Source organism: Marmota marmota, unplaced genomic scaffold (genome assembly GCF_001458135.2).
Source record: "Marmota marmota marmota unplaced genomic scaffold, marMar, whole genome shotgun sequence".
Taxonomy (NCBI): Eukaryota; Metazoa; Chordata; class Mammalia; order Rodentia; family Sciuridae; genus Marmota; species Marmota marmota.
In genome coordinates this window covers 37917300-37937452 of record NW_026000108.1, presented here as the reverse complement: position 1 = coordinate 37937452, position 20153 = coordinate 37917300, and the positions used below count along the sequence as shown (strand labels likewise).

Sequence of the window (20153 nt, the reverse complement as noted above, 5' to 3'; positions counted from 1 at the left end):
AGTACATCAATAAAAAATGTGGAGGAAAAAAAATCCCAAGAAATCGTGCATTCTGGAGATCTCTACATTGAATCATAAGTCTAGAGTTTCAGCTCTGGTCTAGTTGCTGGCTGGCTTTGGGACCTTGGGAACATATCTGAATCTTTCTAAGCCTTGCTTTTCCCACCAGAAAATGGGGACAGTGATGCCTGCCTGCCTCAGAACTCTTGTGAGGATCAAATGTGGTAGTACTTTGTAATGTGTCAAATGATACAGATATCCTGAATTATTGGCAGTGAGCTTATCTTTCTTATGAGCTTTGGGCAATATGCTTTAACTATCTTAGAATGTCTTTTATCTTCCTTTCTTTAAATAACCTCTCAATAAAGTAATATCTGTTTACTCACAGTGTTTTTCTTATTTCTAGGAGTGAAGGATATATCCCAAGTAATTATGTAACAGGAAAGAAATCAAACAACTTAGATCAATATGAGTGAGTAGATGTTTATTTTATAAATGGGAAAACCCAGAAAATGTTTTCATTTTCTTCATTATGTAAGGTGTTTTGAAAATTGATGGGCTTCTTTCATAACCTTTAGAACATGGTACCAATATATTCTTACCACACCAGACAACTGGTGTGGTAAAACCCTAAGAATTAGTATCCATAAGGCATTTTTCCTGAAGATTCTGTGTGTGAATGGAGTTATACAAACAGATACAATTGAATTGATTTTAAACAAATTATAGCTTAGCTGATTTTGAAATATAGATCTTTTGTTCATTCAGGATATGCTATAATATTTCCCAGAGTAGTCTTTAAAAAAGTTTGTTTCCTTTTTCTAACTAAAAGTTAGATTATGCTTATTGTTTAAAATGATTTGTTCAAATACAATATCTGTTTAAATATTATATATTTAAATATGATTATTGTTTAAATATGACTATTATTTTAAAAACCGTGAAAATAATTGGTCCTGAATCAAGACAGATGTTTGCGGTAGCTATTGGTTTCAAACAGGAGCCAAGAGTGATAGCTTCCTTTGGTCTTTTGGCTATTCACTATCTTGGTGGGAATGGTCAATTCATTCAGAAGAAACATGATAGAAACAAAATTTTTTTTTTAAAGAAAAGGAAAAAAATAAACCCCTGAAATAGGAAAAATGTTAATAAGAAAAAGCTCTCAAAGACAAATCACAGTTGACCTCTGTCAACATTAGTATATATTTTAAAAATCTTTTTACTTTTTTTTAAAAGTAGACTCATGCGGTATATATTGTTTTATATCTTTTTTCCCCTCTGAACAGTATGAGTGAATATTTGCTCCTGACACTGAATATTCTTTGAAAATATATTCATAGATGCATTATGTTTCACTCAGTCATAAATTCGTTTACTGAATTCTTAGTATGTCTCAGGTATTCTGCAAGGCCTTGGGACACAGCGAGTTTATTGCACCTGGATGTACAGCAGGTAGTCACTTGTGGGGCATTAGGTTGATTCAGGCATCTTAGCTATGTAAAAATAACTGGGATAACCTCTTCTTGCGTACTGTCCTAAATGAGAGCTCTAAAATTGTAACCTCTAATATTGAAAGGCTGTGTGTTTGAACTTGTTAAGACCTCTGCTGAGTACTGTCAGAGAAGTTGTCCTGTTTCTGCCTGCTAGCAGTGTGTGGCTAGCACACACAAAGTGTATGGCTAGGCCTTGATGCAAAGCTTGTACACACCACACACTCTTGTGGTCATTTTGAGATAATGTACTCATGCATCATTCATTTCCTTAAAAACAGCAGCAGGCTGTCACCTCTGTTCATGTCATTTATGGTAACATAAATCTAGATGAGGACAAATAGTTTCGAAGAGTCACAGTGCTCAGCAGTATGATCCCTTAAGGAAATTTTAGAAGTTGGTAGAAAATATAAACTAAATACATTTTCTGATGTATAATGACATTTTGGCTAAAATTGATTGTGTATTGGATAGTGGTTTCATAAAATTAAGATAAAGCTGAAGTTTTTTTACTAGTATTTTACTGTACCTTTTCTATGTTTAGATGTGTTTAGATGCACAAATACCTACCATTATGTTATAATTGTCTATTTTTTTTTTTTTTTGGTACAGGGGATTGAACCCAGGGCCACTTAACCACTGAGCCACATCCCCAGCTCTTTTTTGTATTTTATTTAGAGACAGGGTCTCACTGAGTTGCTTAGCACCTCACTAAATTGCTGAGGTTGGCTTTGAACTCGCCATCCTCCTGCCTCAGCCTCCCGAGCTGCTGGGATTACAGGTGTGTACCACCGCATCCTGTTTTTTTGTATAGTAGCATGCTATACAGGTTTGTAGACTAGAAGCAATAATCTGAAGCATGTAGCCAGATATGTGTTAAGCTGCACCATCTAGGTTTATGTACATACACATAGTGATGAAATTGCATAAAAATACATTTCATTGTCATTAAGTGATGCATTACTATACAAATAAAATAACATTTCTGCCCTTAAAAGCTTGACCAGGGTGTGATCTTTCCAGAAAGGACTGAACGTCCTCTTTCCCTGTATTCAGACACTGCTACAAAGTCCTATTTCTCTGGAATATTGTGAGGTGACCAGCCAATTTGAAAAATTCACATCAGCGTTTTGATGTCCGAGGACAGGTTGACATGTTACCTATACATTCTGGGCATTATTTCCAGATGCAGAGTCCCTTTAGCAAAAAGTGTTAATCTCAAATGACACATCTCTGTGGCAGGCTTGTGAAAGAGCTATGTGGGATGGCACCTCTGTCTTCTCATGTCACATAGGCTCCTTTACATTTTACTGGTGCATATCTCTCTTTCTGACAGAATGGACCCAGCAGAGCCCCTGTGGTCTTTTTCTCCTTGCTTGGGGATAGGTATTTTAAGAGAGGTGAGATAAGCCATGGAGAGGTATTAGGAAATATCACTAGTTAATTCACCTGTTTATTTGTTCATCAGTCCTTCCTCTCTCCTTCCTTCAATATACACTGAAAGATCTGAGTTTATATCCTATGTTAGTCAGCTTCATGTTACTCTGAGAAAATGTCTGAGACAATTATTTTATAAAGATAAAATGTTTAAATTTTGGCTCATGGGTTTTGGAGGTTCCAGTTCATGATGTATTAGACCCATTGTCTTGGGCCTGTGGTGAGGCAGCACATCATGGTAGGAACACATGGCAGAGCAAAACTACTTACATAATAAGCAGAAAGCAAAGGAAGGAAGAAGAAGGGGCCAGGGTCTCACAATTTCCTTCAAGAGCATTGCCCCCATGGCCTAAGGATCTCTCATCAGGCCCCACTCCCAAAGGTTCCACAACCTCCCGACAGTGCCATCCTGGGGACTAAGCTTTTACACAAGGGCCTTTAGGGGGCAATTCAGAGCCAAATGATAGCATATCCCAAGGATGAAAGTATCCTTTTCAGAGAACCTCCAAATGCATAAAAATGACCCTTTGGAAGAGGAGTTCAAAGAGCCTGATCCCTTTTCTTTCCTTATTTCTTTAATTCCTTCCCAGGAGCTAGAATATAATAGACAAGGAAGGCGCCTCCCTCTTTCTCTGAATATTTTATGTCTAGTCTCCCTTTGAGAGCCACAGTTTACCTTTCCTGATGTCCTGCATATGAATCCCTATCACTTATTCTCACTGTGAAGACATGGGACTGGATCTTCTGTTACTGATAAATAGAATTTTTCCAATCCCTCACACCCTATTAGTTTATATTGTGTATTAGAGCTCCCGTTATCTTTCTTTAGCTAATTTATGTGACTGCTTTTGGCATCTGACAAATGTTTCTCATATGAGTGGAAAAGCTTTAGGGACAGAATTCATTCTGTTCTCCTAGTTTATGTATTTCTCATTTGCATTCAGAAATGGATTTATCAAAATAGCAATTTTGTTCCACTTGGTCTCATTTTTAAAGTGAGAGCCACAGTAATGAGATGTTGACAATTCTGAGGTCTTGTTCACCACCTCAGATTCTAAATAAAATATCCAACATCATTCAATTCACATTGAGATTGTAATTTGTGTTTGGCTGCTGTATAAAGGAATCCAGATAGAAAAAGGTCTTGTATTTTATCTTTCTATTTTTGCCTTCTTCAATCAGGGAAGGCCTTTGTATTCACTTGTCTCAGGGTATTTGCTGGACCAGTCAGGTGCTGGTTCTTTTAGGAAAACCTGATCCAGTGGTGAAAATTTCAAAGGCCGGAGGATCAGGCTGACTTCATAGCATTCAGTTCAGGGTATTTGACTATGGTGGAAGATTCCTTTCCAACTAAAAATCATTTAATAAAACAAATTTAAAACTGAAGTCCAAATGATCTCAGTTCATGTTATTTTGAACATTTGCTAATAGTTGTATAGAGGGATTGTGTTGGGAACGAAAGGAGGGGAGAGGACCTCTAGGGATGAGGTGGGAGATGACAGTATGAAGAGAAAGGTTTCTCAGAGGTTAAGAAGGGGCATAGATCTGCAGGACGTTGGGGCATGGCACAGGGTAGTGGCTAGGCTTGGTGGGAGGTCAGGAGTGACTACTTGGCCAGGACAGGGATTTTTCTAGTACATCCTTAGGCAACCACAAGGGCTTGAGGGTTCTGGAAATCAGCAGGTATGGAAAATCCAGAAGGCGGTGCTCTTAGGTTTTCCTTCTTTTCTGTTGACACTTGAGACCTTCATGAAATTTGACAGAGAGCTACCATAATGACTTAGGATGGAATCTGCAATGTTGGTGTCCTGGGAGCTTAGAATAAGATTTAATTTGAATTTAAGACAAAAATGTAAATTGACATTGTCTGCAAGTTTGAATCAGTGAAATAAAATTCATTCTCATTATGACTGGAACAGCAAAAAATTGCAGATGATTTTTCATATTGTCTAGTGAATACCTTAAATAAATTATGGTACATCCATATCCAGATTTATAGAACTATATTGCTATGAGGTGTCATGTGACAAATTCATGTTATGATGTATCAAGTAGAGTTTGATCCCACCTTAATAATGCAGGCATAGATGTGTGTTTTCATAAAAACATGGGTAAAAATATCTGAAACTATATGCATCAATATGTTACTGGTTGTCTATTTAGATTATGAGTGATATCTTGCCTAGTTTTTACTTATTGTGTTTATTATTGGGGAGCTTCATTATCTAATTAATCCTACTAAGAATAAAAACATAATTTTAAATAATATGAGACCTTAGGTATATCTTTTTTTCTGTTCAGATGGTATTGCAGAAATACAAATAGAAGCAAGGCAGAGCAACTCCTCAGAACTGAGGTAAGTTGTTTGTGCTTATTTTATGGGTTTGATCTCAATACAGCTTAATTTTAATGAATCCCTAATAAGTGGCCCCACATAGTTGTTTCTAAAGCCTAAAATGTCTATGATATAAATATGGTTTTTTTTCCACATCATTTTAAAGAGATTACTGGTGTGTTAGCGCACTGGGCTTCAGTAACAAAGGGCAACGAGCTGAGGGGCTTAAACAACAGAACTGTGTCTCATGGTTCTGGAGGCTGGAAGTCAAAAGTAAGGTCCCAGGAGGGCTGGTTCTTTCTGAGGGCTGTGAGGTGAGGATTTCTTCTAAGCCCCTCTCCTTGGCTTGGAAATGGCAATTACTTTCCTCTGTGCATGTCTGCCTCTGTATCCAAATGTCCTCTTTTTATAAGGACACCAGTCATGTTGAATTAGAGCTGACCATAAATACTCCATTTAAACTCAGTGACCTATGTAAAGACCCTTGTCTCCAAATAAGGTCACATTCTGAGATACTGGAGCTTAGGAGCTTCTTTGTCAGGGAAGGGGGATACAATAAACCCATAACAGGAGGTAATAGCTGTACATGAGCAATTTTTTCTTTCTTTCATACTGATTTATCATTTGCTACCTTGCTTTCAGCATTTTAGTATTTTTTCTTTTCTTTTTCTTTTTTTTTTGCTTGAGCTATTCATTTTAGAATAATTCACATTGATATTAAGAATCTTTATAAATGTCATTTTAATAAAATATTTGCCTATAGAAATAAATGTGCTTAAATTCTCACATCTTAAAAAGAATGTGAGAACTAAAAGAATTCTCTAGATGAAATGGTACTAGGCTAAGGAAGGAGACCTAAGTTTAGCTGTAGCTTTTCTAGTCCACATTTTGCATAAGATAAGAAGGTTAGGTTAGAAGATGACCTCTGCAATTCCCTGCGTTTATGATCTAGTTATTCTATTTAGTAATAGTTCCAGGTCTTTTAAGCAGTTTTTTTTTTTCTCATTTTCTCTCCTGCTTTTTGTTACCAGTCAAGGTTTTATTGAGCACTTGTTTCTGTAGTATGTGCTGCAGAAACAGTGGCAGGTGGCTTTGCTCATTTGGGTTACACCTAACCATGCCCATCCCCACAGGATTGTTTGTTTGTTTTGGTACCAGGGATTGAAGCCAGGGGCCCTCAACCTCTAGCCATATCCTCAGCCCATTTTTATATTTTATTTAGAGACAGTCTGGCTGAGTTGCTTAGGGCCTCGATAAGTTGTTGAGGCTGGCTTTGAACTTGCAATCCTCCTGCCTCAGCCTGTCAAGATGCTGGAATACTGGCATGCCCCATCAGGCTGGACTTCTGCAGTATTGTTATGTGTCTTCCTAGAGGTTCCACGATGAGAGGCTGCTCTAGGGATGTGGTAGTAGGTAGGTGGTCTGGGGTCTAAATCCTGGTTCACTACTTATGAACTTTCTCATCTGAGGCAAGTTACCCATCTTTCCATGCCCATTTCCTTACATGTGAAGTTGGGTGGGGACAGCAGGAGTACCTACCACATAGGACTGTTTGGATTAAGTGCATTTACATATCAGGGCATGCTAAAACAGAATAGGTTTTCGATAAATAAATGGTAGCTATTATGTTTTTACTTATCAATTAACTACCATAATTATTGTTCCTAATTGTTCTTATCAGATATATTTGTGGGGCCTGATTTAATTCCATTGTCTTTCTAAGAATAAAATTTAAGGTGTTAGGGAGTGTAGCTTAGTAAGCATGCACAAGGTCCTGGGTTTGATACTGGCTTAGAAGAGAAAGAATACAATTCATTTTACTTTTCAACTATTAAGCACATTTTTCGTCTTAGAGCAACATAAATACTAGAGATTGAACATGGTATTAGTGGTAGAGTACTTGAGGTTCATGGCTTCTGTTTCTTGCTCTTGGAACCTGCTGAAGGTTTGTCCTTTATTCATTCAGAATTGTTGCTGACTTTTAAATTTTTTCCACTTTAGTTACTTGTGTTTTCATTCCTCCTTTTGTAAAGATTGGCATTTAACATGAAATTCCAGGAGAATTAAGAATATTTAAGTACATTCTTATAAATGAGTACTGAGTTATTTGCAGGAATAATGCTATGAGGATGGAAAATGATATTGAGTCAGGATTCAAAGCTTACAGCAAATAAGAAAAAAATGTATGAAATGAAACCTAATTGTTAAGCAATACTCCTTTCCTTTCTTTCTTTGTTTTGTACCAGGGACTGAACCCAGAGGTGCTTAACTCCCAAGCAACATCCCCAGCTCTTCTTTTTATTTTATATTTTGAGACAGGGTCTTGCTAAGTTGTTTAGGGCCTCACTAAGTTGCTGATGCTGGCTTTCAACTTGTGATCCTCCTGCCTCAGCCTCCCCAGCCCCTGGGATTACAGGCGTGTGTGATGAGCAAGTCATTTTTTCAATGACTGTTTTCCCACATGTCCAGGACTTACAGGCTCTGCAAAACCTTGTGTGTTAATTTTGTAAGGGCTCCGAGAAATGATCTGGTTGAAATGTCTGCCTTAGTGTGTGTGAGAATTTGCAATCGTGGGGAATTGTGAGCGAGCTTTTGTTTAACTGATCTCATGGCTCAGTACTGTGAGGTAGAAAGCCATGTGGATGGGAGAAACCAAGGACCCCTACTGGTAAATTGCACTTCTCCAGAACACATTTTCTCAATAAAGGATAATATTCATAAAATTGTAAGATCAGGTTCTCGCATCTTTTCCTTGGCATTGGTATTAGTTACTGGAGTAAAAAAGCAATTTCTTAACTTTTATTTTAGGATAAAGAAGGTGCTTTTATGGTAAGGGACTCCAGTCAACCAGGCTTGTACACCGTCTCCCTTTATACAAAGTTTGGAGGGTGAGTAATCCTGCTCCATTTAATTAATTAACTAATTAATTAATTTTTACTGTAGAGTTTTATATGAATTTTCCTATATTTTTGTATGTATTCCTAATTTCCAAAAAAAAAAAGATTCTGCATTCAACAGTAAAGAAAAAATAAAACTTGAACTTTATTTCTAAAGTCTACTTATTTTTGCCTTTATATTTTCAGAAATTTACCCCGTAGTTTTCCATAAGTATATTTGTTCTGCATGGCTATAGAAACCTTAGTAATATTAAAGAAATAATTATTGTACACGGAGCTAAGCAATGAGCATGCCTCTGTGAGCAGAGTAGGTGCAGACTTGGCCTCCTTCCTTCCTAGCTCAGTGGGGACTGTAGACAAGCGAACAGGCTGGGTGGGGGAAGCACTGTGACAGGAAGGTGATATTGGGGCCGGGGGTGTTGGGGTTACAGAGCTAAGACATATCTGTTGTCCTCAATTCAAGTTGAGACCTCATAGGTAAGGCAGGAAAACACTGGAGGGAAGGGAAAGAGTGTGTCTGACCCAGGGTACTCAGACCCAGAGGTGGGAGAGGATATGGTGAATTTCAAAGAACTGAAACAGCGTGTGTAGCTGGATTGTAGGGAGAAACCCAGAGAGGGAGGAAGAGAAACCTGAGAGGTAGAAGCCGAAGCCAGGTCATGTCAGTGTCCAGGACTGTCTTGAAAGCATTTTTATCAAGAGATAACAAGAGAAGGTCTGCATTCTAGAAAGATATCTAAAGTGGAGTGTGTACATTTTTAAGCCTAATTTATTTACTATTAGAAATGCAAGTACTCTGGATCCCAGTGACTTGGGAGGCTAAGGCAGGAGAATCACAAGTTTGAGGCTAGCCTTAGCAACTTAGCGAGACCCTATTGTAGAATAAAAAATTTTAAAAAAGGGCTGGGGATGTATTGCAGTGGTAAAGTGCCTCTGGGTTCAATCACCAGTACCAAATCAAACCAAACCAAATCAAACCACAACAACAAAAAAATGGGAAGTGCAAGTGCTCTGAAAATTCTCAAGTTTATGCCAACAGCAAGGACAAAAAGTGGTAGCCGCTGATGGCTTTTTTGAGACTTTTAATTGTTGTTGAATGGAGCTGGGGAATGTTATCTTTCTCAATCTCATAAAAGGGACCAAGTATGTTATCAGTGACCACTTGCAGAACTTCCACCTGTTAATGTGAAAGGAAAAGCTAAAGAACATGGAGAAAGAAATAAATTTCATGCCAGGAATAGAAGGGGCCATACAGAGAAAGGCTGGGGGTTCACCTATAGAAAACATCTAAGAGTGAAGTTACGTTATCCCAGCTTGGTTGTAACATATTTCAATTTTCCTTATAGAGAAGGTTCATCAGGTTTCAGGCATTATCACATAAAGGAAACAACAACATCTCCAAAGAAGTATTACTTAGCAGAAAAGCATGCTTTTAGTTCAATTCCTGAGATTATTGAATATCACAAGCACAATGCGGCAGGTAAGTGACCTGTTAACACTTATTTCAAATGTTAGGTATTGGTGCAGATGATCAGACATCCCAATGAATTCTTCTGTGAGAAGTTTTATTTTGTAGTTAGTCAGTTGTAAAGTGTGATGGGTATAAAATCTGCATATGTTAAAGAAGTGATATATCCAAGAAAAATCAGAAGTAATATCAAGGTTCATAAAAAGTTCTATCTTGACATTAGGACATGAGTTATTTCAATGGATTATGGTATTGACATTTGTGTGCTTTGTATCATTAGTACTAAACTAAAAAGATGTCTGTTTTAAGCCAAGCATGGTCACATGTGCTTATAGTTCTAGCTACTTGGGAGGCTGGGGCAGGAGGATCCCTTGGGTTCATGGCCAGCCAGGGCCAACATGGTGAGATATTATAGTCACTGTCTCATAAAAAGATATTATAGTCACTGAAGGAGCTGCCAGATGTACCAGGATTTCATCCTATGCTGTAGGCTTCCAAAGAGTAGATGATAGATACTCCTTTCCTTACTTACGTTTGATAAACCCATCGTAAATTGAGAATATCCTTAGTCGAAAGTGCATTTAATCTACCTCATCTACTAAACACATAGCTTAGTAACTGTGGAGTGTCCACTGTTGACTGGGAGCTGTGGCTCACTGAAGCTTCCCATCATTGCAAGAGAGTAACTTCTTGTATATCGCTAGCCCAGGAGAAGATCAAAATTCAAAATTCACTAGACATTCAGAAATTGGAGAATGCTTTCTAGTGAAATGATATCATTTTTGCACTATCATAAAGTTGAGAAAAATTCTAAGTTGAACCTGCATAAGTTGCAGACTGTCTGTAATCACGTCCCATGAATTCTCTATCTTCCTGAATCTCTGCTAAACTCAGCACCAGAGTGGGAACAAAACAAACACCAAAAAATACAATTGGAAACTACATTTATGCCATTGAGGTTCTACGGGATTGATACAGCATGATTTCTACTCCTGGATTTTAAAGATGTAACTGAACAGGGAACAGACAAGCATGGAAAGTGAACTTTTATAATTTTATCGAAGGCCCTTTGCAAAGCCTGTTGTTTTTGTGTGAGTCCATTTACTTTTTTCAGAAAATGGTAAGAACAGTTACTATACCACAGAAGTCATCCATTTAAAGTATACAGTTCAGTGGTGTTTAGTATATTTTCAAACTGTGCTGTCACCATCATCTAATTTTAAGAACATTGCCATCATTTCCCAAAGAAATCACCCATTACCCCTCCTTCACCAGCTCAGCCCCAGGCAACCACTAACCTACTTTCTGTCTCTGTGGATTAGCCTATGCTGAACATTTCACATAAATGGAAAACAACGTGTGTTCTGTTGTGACTTGTTTCTTGGATACATTATAAGGTTTTTGAGGTTTGTCCATGTTATACCAAGCGAAAGTATTCTTTTTTTTGGTACCAGGGATGCTTAACCATTGACCTTCATTCCCAGCCCTTTTTATTTTTGACTTTCAGACAGGGTCTTGCTAAGTTGCTAAGGGCCTCGCTAAGTTGCTGAGGCTGACTTTGAACCTTCCATCCTCCTGAGCTACTGGGATTACAGGCATGTGCCACTGTGCCCACTTCCATTGTTTAAATAAAACAAAAACTATCACAAGTTTGTTCAAATAATTAGGTTACATAAAAATGCACAGGGCTAGAGACATAGGAATTGTACAACTTCTACCAATTATTGAGTCACCATGCAGAGCCTAGCCCAATATTTGTGTAATATATAGGTTCTCAGGCCAACATACAAGTCTACCTTTATCTCTTCAAAAAAAGTTTTAACTTCAGTGTAATAATGGTCAATGGTGAGATAGAGGATCCACCCCTCTAATTCCAAATCTGGGGAGTTATCTTAACACTCACCTGTTGTGATAGAAAGTCATCTATTATTTGCTTATGGAAACCAACACACAGCCTGGGTATGCACAGACTGAAGTCATGAGGATAGGAGAAAAACTTCTGAGGTATCAGTAGGGATTCTGGCCAACATAAATACCTGATAACATTTTCTGCCTGATGGACTTGCTACACACGTCCTTGGAAATTGGCTTGTATGTTCTGCTGAGATCTGACATGTAACAGGATAGAGGTCCTGAGGAATATGGAATTTCTAAATTCAGGCAGCCTGCTGGATTAGGTATCAATTCTTTTTTATTGATGAAAAATAATCCATCATATGGATTTTATTTATTTATTTATTTTGTTTATTGTTCATCTGATAGATTTTATTTGAATAATTTTAAAGGAAAGAATTATTAAATCTAATAACATTTGGGTTGCTTCTACATTTTAAAGGAAAGATAATTATTAAATTAATTTAAAGGAAAGATAATTATTAAATCTAATAACATTTGGGTTGCTTCTACATTTTTCATGAATAAAGCTAGTATGAATAGTTGTGTACAGTGTTTACATGAAAATATGTCTTTATTTCTCTTGGGTATTTACCTGGAGTGGACTTGCTAGGTCATGTAGCAATCCTGTGTTTAAGATTTGAGGAGCTCATTCATATCGACTTATTCCCAAATAATTTATCTGTTTGTTCTGTTTCTTTCCTTTTTAGTGTTCACATTCCTCTATTTTTTTTCTTTTGTAAGTTTTATTTTTTAATCACTATCTCAGCTCATTCAACAAACATCTATTTAGTGCCTATTGCATGCTAGAAGCCAAGCCAAGTTTTGGGGAGAGTGCTATGGATCAGATAGTCATTGATTCTGATTCTCCCAGATTTTATCCCCTGAGGGGAGACAGATATACATAACAATTTTAAGTTATTGTGAGATGTGCTATAAAAGAGCAAATACAGAGAGCTTTTGGTGTTGATGGAAAGGCACCTCCTATTTCTTATTTAGTGCTAAAAGCAACTTAGGTTAAAAGATTTAACTTACTTTCCTGATTTCCAACAGTCGATATTCCCAGTGGTTAATCTTTGCAGCCTATTTTTATGCTAAGATTGCTAGCATAGAATTTTATCAGGGGAATCACTTTAATTTTTAGCAGCTCAATATAATTCTCTTTCCTAGTTCAGCTTTCATATTTTAAAAGAACATGAAATACTAACAGAAACCTTTTAATATCATTTAAAATGTTTGTGAGGAAGCTAGCACAGTGCCTGATACACACTAATATTTAGAAGGAGATTGTGGAATGAGTGAAAGCCTATGGCATAGAGCTATGTGTGTATGCAGAGGGAGAGCAGTACATTTATAAATGAATGAATTGTACATTTCTAGATTAGCATTTGGTCATGTGGAGTGGCTAAGAGCGATTTCACCTGTGATACTTTCTTTGATTTCTAGGACTCGTCACAAGGCTGCGGTACCCAGTTAGTACAAAGGGGAAGAATGCCCCAACCACTGCAGGATTCAGCTATGGTAACTCTCATTTTGTAGTTGTATCAGCTAATGTTCCATGAAAAGAATCCACTATCACAAGAAGGATTTAGATGTGTAGAATTCTGCACAGTGGAACCATTCTTATAAATTTGTACTCTGAGTTTTTAGATGATTTTATTTTATAGCTATAGTAACCCTAGGTTTCCTATTTTCATGATTGTTTGTAATTCAATGGAAAAGTTTCTGTTGGTGAAAAATAAACATTATCCTGTTATATCTAAAATAAATCATAGCCCTTCCTGGTTCTTACTGCTGTTGATTACTCTCAGGGATATAAGGTTAGAGGTAATGGAGAACTCTTCCAATGCAATTGTTTTTTGTTGCTTCTGGAAAAAGCCTTTTAAAGAGCAGGTTTAATTTTTTTTTTAACTTGATGGAACTAAAAGAGAAAAAAAAATCCAGAGGGAAGAGTGGTAAGTGAGGAAGTATTTGTCTTCAAAAAAGTACCTTAATCTTCAGCTATGTTATTTTCCTATTATGCAGCATCTTGATTCTTCAGTTCACTTTGCTTGTATAGTGATGGCCAAGCAGGAACATTCTCCTCAGAGGGTGGAGAGCCACTTTGTGCTGTCTAGACAGATTGCCATTATCCTAGGACTTGGAGGCAGATCTTGGTTACAGTTTCTTTTCAACACTGATTCATGCTGTGTTCTCTTTATTAAGTGCTCTCACTTTTCCCTTCTGTCTTGCAGAGAAGTGGGAGATTAACCCTTCAGAGCTGACCTTTATGAGGGAACTGGGGAGTGGACTATTTGGAGTGGTGAGGCTTGGCAAGTGGCGAGCCCAGTACAAAGTAGCCATCAAAGCCATTCGGGAAGGCGCCATGTGTGAGGAGGACTTTATAGAAGAAGCTAAAGTTATGATGTAAGTTACTCTCTCCTGCCAGGCTCCCTGTTTGTATTAGAAAGTGGCTCTTCCTCAGTTAATACACCTGCTGGTTTCTTTTCCTGTTGTAACTCTGTGTATCTATGTCTTCACTCCCAGGAAACTGACACACCCCAAGTTGGTGCAGCTTTATGGTGTATGCACCCAGCAGAAACCGCTTTACATTGTTACTGAGTTCATGGAACGGGGCTGCCTTCTGAATTTCCTCCGACAGAGACAAGGCCATTTCAGTAGAGACATCCTGCTGAGCATGTGTCAGGATGTGTGTGAAGGGATGGAGTACCTGGAGAGGAACAGCTTCATCCACAGAGACCTGGTAACCACGAGTCACTGTATTCCCATTCACTGGCCTGATTGCTTTGTAAACAATAAGCAATGATGTATTAGTATCCAATTTTTGTTCATAATAATGTTTCAGCATTGTTTTTGAACCTGATAGATTTCATCTGCATAATTTTAAAGGAAAGATAATTATTAAATCTAATAATTTATGGAGTTGATATCTCTGGGTAAGTTTCTGTGCGTTAAATATTAGATCTCTGTTAGAGTTCCATGAGATAGCAAGTCAGAGCAGATTTATTACCCTCACCGTTTTGTAGATAAGAAAGTTAGCTTCAGGGAAGTGAAAATCTTGCCTAATGTGGTAAACAGAAAAGTTAGGGTTGGCCTTGACCTTCTGGCTAAATCCTAAGCTCTTTTCCACCTCACACACTGTAAACAAAAACTATCAGAGAAATCTCTTAGTTCATTTCCTTTATCCAATGTGTTAACCTCTGACAAGACCAGAAAAAAAAAAAACAACCTATTACTGGTTCTAAAAGACGCTTCTTAACTTTTCTTATTCTTCTTTCTCTCTTTTTTTTCATTCTTCTTTTTCTTCCATTTTTATTTTCCACCTGTTTTCACAAATGTGTCTGTTTTCAACATATCAGTCACACTATCACTCTACTTTGACTCTTTCACCAAAATAAAAGTGATTTGCATGTAGGACTTTCCGTCATATTTTAGTTCTAGCTTTTTTTTTGTGATAAAGTATGGATGCATTTCTTCTAGAGAAGCAGAAAGTCATTTTTAAAAATTTAACAATCACCTTAAAGAGGCCTTGTTCTAATAATTACTTCACACACACACACACACACAAAAAAAAATCCCTCATTTAATCATCATAATAATCCTAGGAAGTAGTACTCTTATTATTGCTATTTTGCAGATGGGAAAATAGAGGTGCAAATATATCAGTAGTCAAATAAACTGTGAAGGCAGTTTTGAACTTGGGGTTTTGACCGGAGTCAGTATTCTAACCACTGTGCGACAGTATCTCTAGATTTAACGTGTAATAGAGAATTTGGGATTTGGAGTTGGAAAACTTGATTTCCATGATGTATTTTGGGATAGTTGCCTAATCTCTCTGAGCCCCAGACCCTGTTTCCACAGCAATAAATTCTGTTATTTTTTTCTCATAAGACTATTTTAAAGGTCAGTGTATAATCAAGGCAAAGGGATTAAAAGTGGATGTGATGTACAACATTAGTGTTGGTTATTATGCTCAATGATAACAGAATATTTCTCAGTCATATTGAAACAGTACATTGCTCTTTTTTGTACTTAAAAAACTAATAAAAGTAGAATATCTTCAAGAATGTGTCAGACTACACTTGTCTACAGACCTTATCTTGGGGAAAGCAAGAAATATTGTCATTATCAGTAAGAAAATCACACTATTTAATAAGACTAGGAGGTGGGGAAAGAGGGTAGACCCACCTATTGATCTTTATTTAAACTCGGTCATTGGTAAAGACAATGTCATAATACCTTATTGCAAATATGGTTTTTTTTACCTTTTTACTTAAAAAATTGTTATACATTGGAGACATTTCTATAGGGCTAAAAATGATTTATAAGGACACATTTCCACCATATACAAATGTTGACTGGCATATAATAAATTTAATGTGACTGGACTTTTATTTTTCTGCATTTTTTGGGTGTAAATTTTTAACAAATATATCATCATAATGTTTTCCAGGCTGCCAGAAACTGTCTAGTAAATGAGGCGGGAGTTGTAAAAGTGTCTGATTTTGGAATGGCCAGGTAGGTCTTAGTATATGTGTTTTTAAGTGATGTTCACTTTATGTTATAGAATTAATACGTGTAGGAGTAATTTGCACCAATGGGACAGAAAGAAAGTAATACATTGAAAAAACTCTACATTATGGTGTTAATAGTTCTCTCCACTAGGTGGTAGTATAGCCCGTTAAATATACAGCTCTTCTCCCCTCCATGTGAATTAGATTTCTATAGATTTGTTTTCACCAAAAGGTGTTTGGAGGTCCAGCACTTAGTATCTCAACATCTGCAGCGTTTTTATTGTCTTAATATTTGTAATTATAATAGAGGGTAGAAAATATTTTTTGAAAGTATATTGTTTATCTTCTCTCCTTCCCTCTATTCTTTGATCTGTTCATAAAAATTAGGTGCCTGCTATGTACATGCCAGACACAGGGTGTATGAACCAAAGCAGAGACTAAGCCACATATAGCTCATGTTCTAGAGGAAGGAAAATGCAAGATCTGAGAATAATTTATGTGATAAACAGGGGTCAGCAAATGACAGCCTGTGAGTCTGACCTACACTTTTCTGTGTGTGACCTGTAAACCAACAATGGCTTTTATATTTTTAAATGGTTAGAAAAAATTCAAAGAATATTGAAACCTGAAAATTGTCTGAAATTCCAAAGTCGGTGTCCATGTAAATAGTGTTATCGAGGCAGAGCCTCATTTCTTTGTTGATGTGTCATCTGTCACTGGTCTCGCCCTGCAGAGGCACAACTAGGAGTTGTGACAGGGACTGGGTGGACTGTGAAACCCAAAGTATTTTGGGTACTCAAATAACTGTCCATTCTTCAGCAAAAGTCTGTGGACCCCTCGAGAGACAACTTGGGGTAGAGCAGAGGTGAGGGAAGCTGCTTTAGATCAGCTGACTGGGAAGGCCTCTCTGAGATGGGGATAGTAAGTAGACACCAAAAGGCAGGAAGTAACCAGTTAGGTGAAAATCTGGGCATAAAATATTCCAGGTGGAAGGAACAAGTGCCAGAGCTTGAAGTCTGGGATGAATTTGTCCAATTTGGGTAACTGAAAGAGGGCCAAGGAAGCTGGTCCACAGGTAGTGCTAGGAACAGTTAAAATGGCAGGCAAGGCCAGGTGCTGTGAGGCCACGGTCAGGGACCAAGGTTAGCTCCTAAGGAAACTCAGGCCTAGGGAGGTTAGAAAGATGTTGCCATCAATTTCTGACTCTCTAGATGTTAAGCGTTCTCTATTTGCTTTGCATAAAGATGTTTAACATCTGATGGGCGTCCTCCACTTCCATATATCTGAGCTTCAGAATATCTTTGCTTTTATATCAACCTCTGTAAAACAATCTTTATTCACTAAACTCTGATTCCCCTGATATGATTTGATCCAGCCCATAGCAGCATCATTCCTAGCTACCATCTTTATCTGTATAGTTGCACAAAGAAAGTTTGTTCTTTTATTCGAATATTTCCTCATGACAGCTTTTAGAAATCAACTTTATATGTACATGTAACCTCTAAATACATATAAATATGTACTGAACATATTATAGCAAGGGTTGAAGTTCTCACATCTACCACCTCTAGTCAGCTATTCACCCCAGAGGCAGCTACTGTTACCATTGCTATATGTCCTTCCAGAAGGGCATAACTGTGTTCACATAGAATAATAATATGGTGTTGTTTTGAGTATGCGTGCATGTGGGGATGTCATGGTATATAAACATACATAGTTGGCATAGTGGTACACACCTGTAATCTCAGAGCTTCAGGAGGCTGAGGCAGGAGGATTGCAAGTTCAAAGCTAGCCTCAACTACTTAGTGGAGCTCTAAGCAATTTAGCAAGACCCTGTTTCCAAACAAACAAACAAATAAATAAATAAATAGGGCTGGGGTGTGGCTCAGTGGTTAAGAGCCCCTGGGTTCAATTCCTGGTACCAAAAATATTTAAATAAAATAAATATACATGCCACCATTTATATACTTCATTTTTCTTTTTCTTTTTTTGCATTTCCTTTTTTCATATGCTGCAGTTTTAAATTGTGTTCTGTGGAATTATGGGGGCTCAAAACATGTGTCTCTAGAAACTTTTCACCACTTCCTTTAGAACAGCTCTGCTTTAGATCTTTCACATATGGGGCCTTTGAGTAAAATTTTGTTTAAAGAACAAAACTGCTTACCAAAAAGTTTTCAAGCTATTCTATTGTGTTCCGCCTCTGTTGCCTAATAAAACAGAAAGATGAACAGAAAAACGAAAGTTCAGGTACTGATGTTGTGATATATCCCTCTCATCCCCTTAAATTACGCTGAGGAAGATGGAAATCACTAGGTGTGGTCACTGAGGTGAACCTTTAGCTTCAACCGGATGCTTACAGACTTCAGTCAACTGTGTTTTTTTATTCTAAGGGGGTAAAAACGAAAGCACACATACGAAACAAAGATCGTACTTCAGAGGTGTAAACCCACGGTGTGTCTTACTCTAGGTATGTTCTGGATGATCAGTACACAAGTTCTTCTGGTGCTAAATTCCCCGTGAAATGGTGTCCACCCGAAGTGTTCAATTACAGCCGCTTCAGCAGCAAATCAGATGTGTGGTCATTTGGTAAGAGCCATGCTTCACATTGCTTCTGCTCTGGGGAGGAAGTGGACACATCATGGACTAACGCTTATCCTTCCCCAGGTGTTTTGATGTGGGAGATATTCACTGAAGGCAGAATGCCCTTTGAAAAGAACACCAACTATGAAGTGGTAACCATGGTTACTCGAGGCCACCGACTCTACCGCCCGAAGTTGGCATCCCTATATGTATATGAGGTGATGCTGAGATGTTGGCAGGAGGTATAGATATTTCTTTTGTGTTCTCTTAGGGAATCTCTAAAACATTTAGGGGTTGGACTTAGTAGCTGGATAATGTGAAGGCCCAGGTAGGCAGTGCATGTTTTATAGTGATTTCAAACTCTAGCTAGGTAGGACGCCAACCCTCTCAACTTGGTTCTGAATAATCAGAGGAAGAATGTGAAGTGGAAATACTAATAACGAACTGCATACGTTCAGACTGCTGCCTCGCTCCCACGGGGGAATCTTGCCACAGTTGCCTGAGCCACAGACAAAAAAAAAAATATGCCTGGAGAAGTTGCTCGCTTCCTTTCTGTGGCTTACTTTTGGGTTTCAAATATTACTCTTCTACCAAAAGAGGTTTCTTCCTTTAAACCTCAGCTTCCCCAGGTCTCTTTGCTTAGTCTCTGGAAGGACCGAAATATCATCTCACAGAAAGATTATGTGCCAAGTGGCTTTTGAAAGACAATGATAGTAGCTCACGTGCCTTGTATACTAGGCACTGTGCTGAGTGCTTTAGATTTAGTTCTCAAAGTACTCTTTGAGGTGGAGATATTTCTCCTGTGACCACTTTATAGATGAGAAGATTAAGACTCCGGAGGTTGATGCTTGCTCAAGGCCACTAGCTACAGAGCAGCAGAGGCCCACCTGACTCCAAAGCCCAGGTTTTCAATCACTGGCTGTAACCTCCCAAGAACCCTGATTGCGAGATTTGGAAGATGGCGGCGAGGGGAGTGCATTACCCCCGTGTGCTGCTTCACTGTGTGGGAGTATGACAAGTCAGGACGGCTAAAGGATATCTTGTTAGGAATTTCCAGCAATAGTGGGGTGCTCCGGAACCTGGAGGAAGGATTTCCATCGCACGAGGATCGGCTACGGGGACTCAAACGCGAGAGGTTTGTCGCACGGAGGGTAACTGCTTATTCAGCAAATCGCCCCGCGGCTAGAGTCTGCAGTGTGCGCTGGGATAGAGACGCAGGGTTACAGCGCTGCAGTTTCTGCCAGCCGCGCAAGCACCGTACTCAGGGCTGAATTCTGGGTTCCAGACGGGCTAAGGAAGCGGTCCTGCTCGGTTCTACACACCGGTCAGTCCACAGAGGAGGCCAGCAGCCACCATCTTGGTAAACTGACGTCACGTCCCCTGTTTTCGACTGACCGCAACTCATTCAGCCATAGATCAGGTAATTCCAGGCTACAATTCGCCTGTGGCTTGCAAACAGATTGCTAGGGTTCTGCGCCTGGGTGCTTCTAAGAACCTGAGCCTATCGGAGCGAACGCCGAGCGCGGGGCGCCCGAGTTC

General features: G+C 38.4%; 1 protein-coding gene and 1 non-coding gene across 3 annotated transcripts in view; both read left to right on the top strand.

The window, feature by feature from the left end:
- Tec (tec protein tyrosine kinase) overlaps nt 1-20153 on the top strand; it is a 109657-nt gene that overhangs the window by 85857 nt on the left and 3647 nt on the right. For both annotated transcript variants that reach the window (XM_048784435.1, XM_015482083.2), the window contains 10 exons: nt 407-472; nt 5229-5283; nt 8071-8150; nt 9506-9639; nt 12967-13041; nt 13755-13926; nt 14047-14263; nt 15974-16038; nt 18502-18620; nt 18699-18856. In XM_048784435.1, coding sequence (XP_048640392.1) covers nt 407-472; nt 5229-5283; nt 8071-8150; nt 9506-9639; nt 12967-13041; nt 13755-13926; nt 14047-14263; nt 15974-16038; nt 18502-18620; nt 18699-18856 — 1141 coding nt within the window. The remainder of the gene's footprint in view (nt 1-406; nt 473-5228; nt 5284-8070; nt 8151-9505; nt 9640-12966; nt 13042-13754; nt 13927-14046; nt 14264-15973; nt 16039-18501; nt 18621-18698; nt 18857-20153) is intronic.
- On the top strand, nt 951-1083 carry LOC125611016. The gene has a single exon (XR_007341127.1). It is a non-coding gene; the product is annotated as a small nucleolar RNA SNORA2/SNORA34 family (small nucleolar RNA).